The following is a 9427-nucleotide window of genomic DNA, read 5'->3' as shown; positions in this document are numbered from 1 at the left end:
TCCCTCAAAATGTCCCCCTGTCTGCTGCTGAATACTCCTGGAGAGAATTTATCTACAGAGTACCAGTCAATGCATGACACATGAAATTGTGTGTTTTGTAGAAGACTAATCTAACATAGCCCAAGGGGTATTATTAGTGTTTCGTGATAAAATGAGGGTAACATACTGAATATATAGGATAATTGATACACTATGTAAGTAGACATATAAGTAAACATTTTAAACACAAAGAAAAATTATTGGAAGAAAATACATCAAAATATTAAAAACAGTTTTGAATGAGCTTCATTTTCTTTGAATTTTGTTGTATACTCTGCTTTTTCTAATAAGCAATGCTTTACTCCTATGATAGTATCATACTTAAAAGTATAAAAAGAATTCATTGTAAAGAACGTACTATCCTACCATTGGTAGTCAACTACTTGGCCTTTGAGTTACAGAGTAATTAAGCATTTTTCTAAAAAGAGTTTATCTAACATTCTAGTAAAAAATGTGGAGGATCACAAAGGAAGACTAAATCATCATGGTTCTCATTATGTCTCTTCTAAAGGAGTAGGCAACAATCTGTTACAAGCCTAGTGTGAATATATTAGTCCTTGAGTTTTTATCTTTGGAAAGGTGCCAAGCAATGTCCCTTGGAAATTAGTCCCCAAGGATGATGGAATGTTGCATTCTCAGCAACTCCCAGTATATGAAGTGCCGTGGAATTATTAGGGTGAGAGGCAAGGGATAGTCAGCTCTGCTTAAGTTCATAGTCTCTCGCAGGTATTTTTTAGAGATATAACTTCCTCTCAAATTTTGCATTTGACAAGGAACTGAACAAAATTCAAAGATTGATTTACCTCAGGAAAAAAATGCATGCACAGAAATGTAAAAATTATGCATTTAAAAGGAAAACAGTATTATATCACAGAAATTTTCATCTCCTTGAAGGCTTTATTTTATTTTACTTTATTTTTTTGAAGAATACTTTGAGCTTGACAAAATTCCAGACAGGTAATATTGGAAGAAGAAAATTTTCACCACGTTTGGCTCACTGTAAGTATTATTCTCAAAATTAGAGGGTTTTAGGTCAGATCATGAAGACTGGTGGTACAGTGGTTATACGCTCGGCTGCTAATCAAATCGTCAGCAGTTCAAATCCACCAAGTCCATCCGTGGGACAAAGACGTGGCAGTCTGCTTCCGGTAAAGACCTACAGCCTGGGAAACCCTGTGGGGCACGTGGTACTCTGTCCTACAGGGTCACAATGAGTCGGAGTCAACTCCACGGCAACGGGTTTTGGTTTCGTTTAGGTCAGATCAAATAAAATGGAGACATCTGCATATGCCTTACCATAAGTGACGCTAGGGTTTGTGGAAACAGACTTATGGAGCTGGTGGAATCAGCTGCATATGAGCAGTTGTTCATATTTTGGAACTATAACTTTCAGAAGGAATTTTATTTTCAATAGTCAAGAAAACAAAATGTCTTCTGCAAATGAATATTCTGTGGTCTCCAATTTTAATACATCACAGTAAAGACTCCAAAGGTTGAAGTTTCCGATCTGTCTGTTGTATTAAATGATATTGAAAGCAAAAGGACAGTAAATGATGGTTTAAAACTTTGTTTCTATCACTGCTTACTACACATTTAGAATTTTTCTTCAGGTTGCCGAAATTAATTATAATTAAGAACATAGTGTATGAGCATGCTTTTTGTAGTAAACCTAACATGGTAGAATCACAGAGCCAACATTTACTCGCTTTTACTTTGGATAAATTACTTAAACTTCTGTGCCAATTTTCTTATCAAAAAATGAGAGTAATAATAACACCTAGGGCATGATATTTTCATGGAGATTAAATGTGTTAGGAAAGGGGAGCCTTGAGAACACTGGTCATTTCATGCGAATTACATATGTTACTTTCTGATTATATAACATTCCAATGTCCTTTTACACCCATATTTACATATAGCAATGCAATTAAGATTCTGTTCAGTCATATTTTGTAATCTACTCTGTATTACCAATGTATAGAAACACAAAACTGTTCTTTTTTTTTTAATGCCAGATCATTCATCCAAACAAAAACCTGTTTGAAGTAACTGATGCTAAGTATTAATTTAATCTTCTACAGTTTAGAGAAGTTGCATACTATGAGTAGAAGTAATAACACAAACATGTCTGACTTCATCCTCATGGGACTGACAGACTCTGAAGAGATCCGGCTGGTCCTCTTTACTCTATTTCTCCTGATATACCTGGTTACTGTGCTGGGGAATACAGGGATGATACTAATAATCCACCTGGATCTCCAGCTTCACACCCCCATGTATTTTTTCCTCAGTCATCTGTCATTCCTTGACCTCAGCTACTCGACGGTCATTACTCCTAAAACCTTAGAGAACCTACTGACTTCGACCAAGGATATTTCATTCAGGGGCTGTTTCACCCAGATGTATTTTTTTGTCTTCTTGGGTGCCACAGAATGTTTTCTTCTGTCTTCTATGGCCTACGATCGCTACGTAGCTATCTGCAATCCTCTACGATACCCAGTTATTATGTCCACGACACTCTGCCGCTCCCTCATCACTGCATCCTATGTGACTGGCTTCATTGACTCCTTTGTCAATGTCCTTTGCATGAACACATTGCGTTTCTGTGACTCCAATGTAATCCGTCACTTTTTCTGTGACACACCCCCAATTTTAGCCCTGTCCTGCACTGATACACATGGTACTGAGATCATGATACTCATTTTTGCTGGCTCTACCTTAATGGTGTCTCTTATCACAATCTCTGTGTCCTATGCATCCATTCTCTCCACTATCCTGAAAATCAATTCCACTTCAGGAAAGCGAAAAGCCTTCTCTACCTGTGCCTCCCACCTCCTGGGTGTCACCATCTTCTATGGTACCATGATTTTTACTTATTTAAAGCCAAGTAAGTCCTACTCCTTGGGAAAGGACCAAGTGGTCTCTGTTTTTTATACGATTGTGATCCCCATGCTGAATCCACTCATTTATAGTCTCAGGAACAAAGAAGTGAAAAATGCTCTCATTAGAGTTATACAGAAGAGAGAGAGCACAAGGCATGTAAGATGACAGTGATGTTCCCTATTTAATCTCATGTTTTCTTTCTTTCCTACTAGGTATTTCCTTGGTCTTTCTCTCTAATAACAATTTCATCTTTCAATTGGCCTCTATTTCTGTTGAACTATTTTTTACTTGACTGTATACGATCTTGGACATCTCTAGCCATATATATATTTTTTTTTTTTTAGAAATCTATAGAGTAATTGGAAGCCAGGAAATATGAGTTGAACCTGTGGTTTAAATACATATGCCTTTAAGGAAAATTAATGTGCAAAATAAGAAAATAGGCTATCATTTTTAAAACTCTATTGTACCAACCTCCATGTATATCCAATTTCAGAGAATTTAGTTATGGGTAATGAAGCCCTGGTGGTGCAGCGGTTAAGAGCTCGGCAGCTAACCAAAAGATCAGCAGTTCAAATCCAGCAGCTGTTCTTTAGAAACCCTGTGGGACAGTTCTACCCTGTCCTGTAGGGTCTCTATGAGGCAGAATGGACTCAACAGTAACGGGTTTGGTTTGGTGATTTTTTTGTTTGTTTTAAATTACATTATATCAACCTCCATGCACACCCAATTTCAGAGAATTCAGTTGGGGATAATAGCTACATTTTTGGCACAATGATAACAGTTTCAGAGATCAATTTACGCATTATACAGAGGGATGTATATATAGCTCAGTGATTATGAGCACTTGTTTTTGAGTTAGACATTCCAGGGTAGATTCCAGGTCAGCTACCCATTTAGCTGTATGACCCTTAATAAGTTACTAACACTTTAAGCCTCAGTTTTCTTAACTGTGAAAAATAAATAATTCCTGGTCCATAGAGTTCCAGTAAAGTTTAAATCTGACAAAAATGCATTTCTTGCAGTACTTAAGTGGTGCTCATTATCATTAGAATATATGCATCCTTGCAATATTTAAGGAGGCCTGATGGTAGAATGGTTAAAGCACTCAGCTGCTAACCAAATGGTCGGAGGTTCCGATCCACCAGGCACTCTGTGGGAGAAAAACGTGGCAGTCTGCTTTCGTAAAAATTCACAGCCCTAGAAACCCCATGGGGCAGTTCTACTCTGTCCTGTGGAGTCGCTATGAGTTGGAATCAACTAGAAGGCAGGGGGTTAGGGTGCAATACTTTGAATGCACAATGCCATTTGTTATGAAGAATTTTCCTGGTGTTTTGTAAATTATTTTTAATTAACTTAATTGATACACACACCAATAGCTTAAAAATTAAAATAAAAAAACTCACCCCTTCACATTTTTGAGCTTGTAATGAAGTAAATATTGTAATATAATTAAGTATAGAAAAATGGTTTACGTTAATATTCAAGAAAACTTGGAAAATATTCAAAAATATTAAAGAAAATAGAGATGAACTAATCTTTCTTGGTATGTTCCTGTTCTTACTAACACCTGTGTATGTGTATATATTACACACAGAAACAAAAATTCAGTATTCTTTTGCATCTTTCTGCTTCCACTTACCTGTATAATATTGTTAATTGCTTTCCATTTAAACCTTGAAATGAATATGATCTTATCAAGGGGGAAAATCATCTTGCAACACTTTTGAACCTGGAAAGTTGTAAATTCATCAGGTTAAAAATCTGCGTGCAGTGATGTATCATTGGTGTAAATTTGCAGAACACTTGAAAATCCTATATTTCTATGATTGTCAACAAGCCTCGATACATTACTTCTATTGGACTTTTGTCTATTTCAAAAACTCAGTGTCTTCACCCTGATTTCTATAGGCTAATTATGTTCTTTAAACGTAAATTTTCAAGTTAAATGCTTCAGTCACTTGTCTCAAAACTGTCGATAGGGAAAAATTATAAAGCTAAGAATTGACGATGAATTCAGGATTAGGGCATTCCATATATTTTGATCAAGTAGATTGCTAAACATCTTTTTTTTTTTTTTTTTATGTCCCCTACATATCCTACAATTGGGGTTTCAATTTTCTCTATTGTTCAAAGATTATTTCAGAAAGTATTTTTTTCATTTTCCATATATTAGATTTTTAATTTCCATAACGGTTACTTCATATGTTGTTTCCATTCAGGTAATATCTTTATTATTATTGTCTTTTTAATTTATATTAGGGTTTTCTTTTAAAAATTATACTTTGTTATTTGTGTTAAATTTGTTTCTTTAAATGTTTAACATGAAGTATAATCTCTGTTTTAGGATTAAAAACTAATTATTTTCCACTATTTGAAAACTGTTCAATGATTTGTTCAAATCCTGTAAATCAACATTATGTTTTTCTACTTTCTTAATGTATTTAAAAAATGTGCCTTATATACCAATACCGTATAGAATTATTTCATTATAACTTATTTCTACTTTGAAGCATGAAGCATGTGTTGTCTGGAATCTCTCTCTCTATTTACATTAGAGATAAGTGATAAGCATTTTTTCAGTAAGAATTTGTTGGCTTGTTTCTAATCTTGTAAATGCATTGTGTCTTTTCTTATATTTACATGTTATTTCCATTTTCTGGTCTTTTCTGTAAACTACATTTGGCTTGCTTTCATTTATGTATTCTTTTATATATCCTGTAGATCTGTATTGGCAACAGATTCTACTATTTTGTAGACAACACAAATCTCAAGAAATGCTTAAAAATTAACTCAGGCTACACTACCATCTTTATAATACAATATAAAAGTAAAGAAAATACATATATAACATTAAATAAGAATAGTATAACCTATGGGCAATATGACTTAAACCATCTGTATTTCCCATCTCATTTTTCTACTACATAAGTGCTTTCCAAGTTTTATGTACTATTTGTTCTTATGTATTTTTAAAACAATTTTCTTGTTCATGGTACTATGCCAAAATCTATGTATGGTAAAATTTCAACTATTTATGTAGTAATAAAGACAATAAGACTGAGATAGAGCATGACAAAATGTGAACATTTTCCAAGTACATTTTATTTCCAAATAATTGATGAATAGATAGTAATATTAATGGGCATGGCTTATCTTCACAAGCTAATTCTCAGATTTAAATAAAAATAAAACAATTGCTATCAACTTTATTCTGATTCAAAGTGATCCCAAGTATGTCATAGTAGAACTGTGCTTCATAGTGTTTTCATTGGCTGGTTTTTTGAAAGTAGATCTCCAGTCCTTTCTTCTGAGGTACTCTGGGTAGACTTCGACCTCCATCCTCTCAGTTAACCATTTGTGCGACCCAGGGACTCCAGCTTGCAGATGGGTAATAGCAATATTCACAACTTAATTTTAGGTAATGGGAAACCATCCTTCTACTTGTTCATATTAAAACTAAGAAAGCATCCATAGGTTTTCTTTTTATTTCACAAAACTCACAATCAGTCCTTCAGCATATCATGTTGATTCTACCCACAGTATATACTCAGAGTTTGACTACTTCTCAACGCCTCCTCTGCTACGGCCCTGGCCCAAGGAACTATTATATCAGCCTTAATTACTGCTGCGTCCTCTTAGTTTGTCCCTGTGCATTCTCTTACTCCCCTTGAATCTAGTTTCAAAAGTACCATTTTTCTTCTCAAACTTTGCAAGACTACCTAGCATACTAAGAGTAAAGGCCATAACACTTAAAAGAGCCTAAGGTACAACATGATCTTGCCCCTGCTTCTTACTTCTTGGAATTCACCCTCTACTGTTCTGTCATACTCACTTTGTTTTGGCCACACTGACTCTTTCACTCCTCCCTGGACACATCAGTTCTGATACTGCCTAAGACTTTCCTGTCTGTTCTTCTTCATTCAGAAATTCCCGCCCCACCGCCCCACCGCCCCCCCGCCCGCCAGATAAATGCTTGACTTTTTTTTTTGTTCTCTTTCTTGTAAGACCATCCTGCCCCATCACTCTTCTTGCTTCATTTTGTTTTCCATAGCACTTATCTCCATTTGGAAACGCTGGTGGTGTAGTGCTTGAGTGCTACAGCTGCTAACCAAAGGGTTGGCAGTTCAAGTCCACCAGGTGCTCCCTGGAAACTCTATGGGGCAGTTCTACTCTGTCCTATAGGGTCACTATGAGTCAGAATCGACTCCAAGGCACTGGGTTTGGTTTTTTTTTTTTTTTTTTTGGTTATTTCCATACTCTTATTGAAAAATTGCCTTAGCAAGGCTTGAAAGGCCAAAGTCATCAACCTGTGTTAGAAACAGTAGTTAAATTTTAAAATCACGCTCACATGAAGTATAAATTTTACCTAACACAAAAGTTACTATCAAATTCAAAGCTTACAGCCAAACACTAGGTCCAAATGAAACTTTCTTTTCCTTGAGGAGTATGTGCACTGAGATACAAATTCCCTTTAAAAGAATGGCCTTTTATTCCTATAGTAGCACAAATGTAGTTTGGGGTTAACAGGCACGCTTGCACATTATTCTCGCATCATACCTATTTTAGTTTTGGTAAATTTCAAATTATACATCTTTCATGACACAGTTTATGTGTCTAGCTCCCATTCACCAGTGTGTCATGCTTTATCAATTCATACACTCCCAGTTTCCTGATAGTCAATGATCTATTCTAATAAGGTATTTTTACCTGTTGTCTTCAAGTTGATTCTGACTCATGGCAAACCCACACGTTTCAGAGTAGAACTGCAATCCATAGGGTTTTCTGCTGTTGTAATCTTACTAAAATTTCCCTAGGTGGCACAAACCAATTGTCCTTGACTACTAACCTAAAGGTTGGTTGATTGAATTCACCCAGCATCTTTGCAGAAGAAAGGCCTTGTAATCTGTTCCATAAAGATTACAGCCAAGGAATCCCCTTGGAGCATATCTCCTCTGTAACACATGATGTCACCATATGTCAGAATCAGCTACACTGGCACCAGGTTTTTCTTTTTTTTTTTTTTAACTTTATGGAAGTAGGTCTCTAGACCTTTCTTCTGCAGCACCACTGGGTATATTTGAACCACCAACCTTTCAGTTAGTACCCAAGAGCAAACTATTTGTACTACCTAGAAACTCTCTGTTGTTGTTGTTGTTAGGTGCCCTAGAATCAGTTCCAACTCATAGCAAACTTCTGAACAACAGAACAAAACACTGCCTGGTCCAGTCCCATGCCCACAATCAATGTTATGCTTGAGGCCGTTGTCGTAGTCACTGTGTCAATCCATCTTCTTGAGGGCCTTGCTCTTTTTTATTGACACCGTACTGTACCAAGTATGATGTCCTGCTCCAAGGACTGATCTCTCCTGACAACATGCCCAAAGCATGTAAGACATACTGTCACCATCCTTGCTTCTAACGAGCATTCTGGTTGTACTTCTTCCAAGACTGATTTGTTTATTCTTTTGGCAGTCCATGGTATATATTCAATATTCTTTGTTAACATCCCAATTCAAAAGTGTCAATTTTTCTTCTGTATTCCTTATTTATTGTCCAGCTTCTGCACGCATATGATGCAACTGAAAATACCATGGCTTGGGTCAGGCACACCTTAGTCTTCAAGGTGACATCTTTGCTTTTTAACACTTTAAAAAGGTCTTTTGAGGCAGATTTGCCTAATACGATGCATCTTTTGATTTCTTGACTGCTGCTTCCACGGGTGTTGATTACGGAGACAAGTAAAATGAGATCCTTGACAGCTTCAATCTTTTCTCCATTTATCATGATGTTGTTTATTGGTCCAGTTGTGAGGATTTTTGTTGGCTTTATGTTGAGGTGTAATCTATACTGAAGGCTGTGGTCTTTGATCTTCATCAATAAGTGCTTCAAGTCCTTGTCACTTTCAGCAAGCAAGGTTGTGTCATCTCCATAATGCAGGTTGTTAATGAGTCTTCCTCCAACCCTGATGCCCCATTCTTCTTCATATAGCCCAGCTTCTTGGATTATTTGCTGAGTTTACAGATTGAATAGGTATGGTGAAAAGATACAACCCTGACACACAACTTTACTGACTTTAAACCATGCAGTATCCTCTCATTCTGTCTGGACAACTGCCTTTTGATCTAAATACAGATTCCTCATAAGTTCTAGAATTTCCATTTTCCACAATGTTATGCATAATTTGTTATAATCCACACAGTCAAATGCCTTTGCATAGTCAGTAAAACACAGGTAAACATCTTTTTTTATTCCCTAATTTCAGCCAGGATCCATCTGACATCAGCAATGATATCCCCAGTGCCACGTCCTCTTCTGAATCCAGCCTGAATTTCTGGCAGTTTCCTGTTGATATATCGCTGCAGCTGCTTTTGAATTATCTTCTGCAAAATTTTACTTGCATATGGCACTGGGTTAACTGGGTTTTTATGATGTTAATGATTTTGTTTGATAATTTACTCATTCGGTTGGATCAATTTTCTTGGTCATAGGCATGAATATGGATC

The 9427-nt window shown here is 36.2% G+C and overlaps 1 protein-coding gene across 1 annotated transcript; it reads left to right on the top strand.

Annotated features, from left to right (window-relative positions):
- The first annotated feature begins 2139 nt into the window (after nt 1-2139).
- On the top strand, nt 2140-3087 carry LOC126079470 (olfactory receptor 8H1-like). Its single transcript, XM_049890489.1, has one exon. The coding sequence runs from the start codon at nt 2140-2142 to the stop codon at nt 3085-3087; it is 948 nt and encodes a 315-aa protein (XP_049746446.1).
- Nucleotides 3088-9427: the final 6340 nt, after the last annotated feature.

This window comes from Elephas maximus, chromosome 7 (genome assembly GCF_024166365.1).
Source record: "Elephas maximus indicus isolate mEleMax1 chromosome 7, mEleMax1 primary haplotype, whole genome shotgun sequence".
Lineage (NCBI taxonomy): Eukaryota > Metazoa > Chordata > Mammalia > Proboscidea > Elephantidae > Elephas > Elephas maximus.
This window is presented reverse-complemented; position numbering and strand designations above follow the sequence as displayed.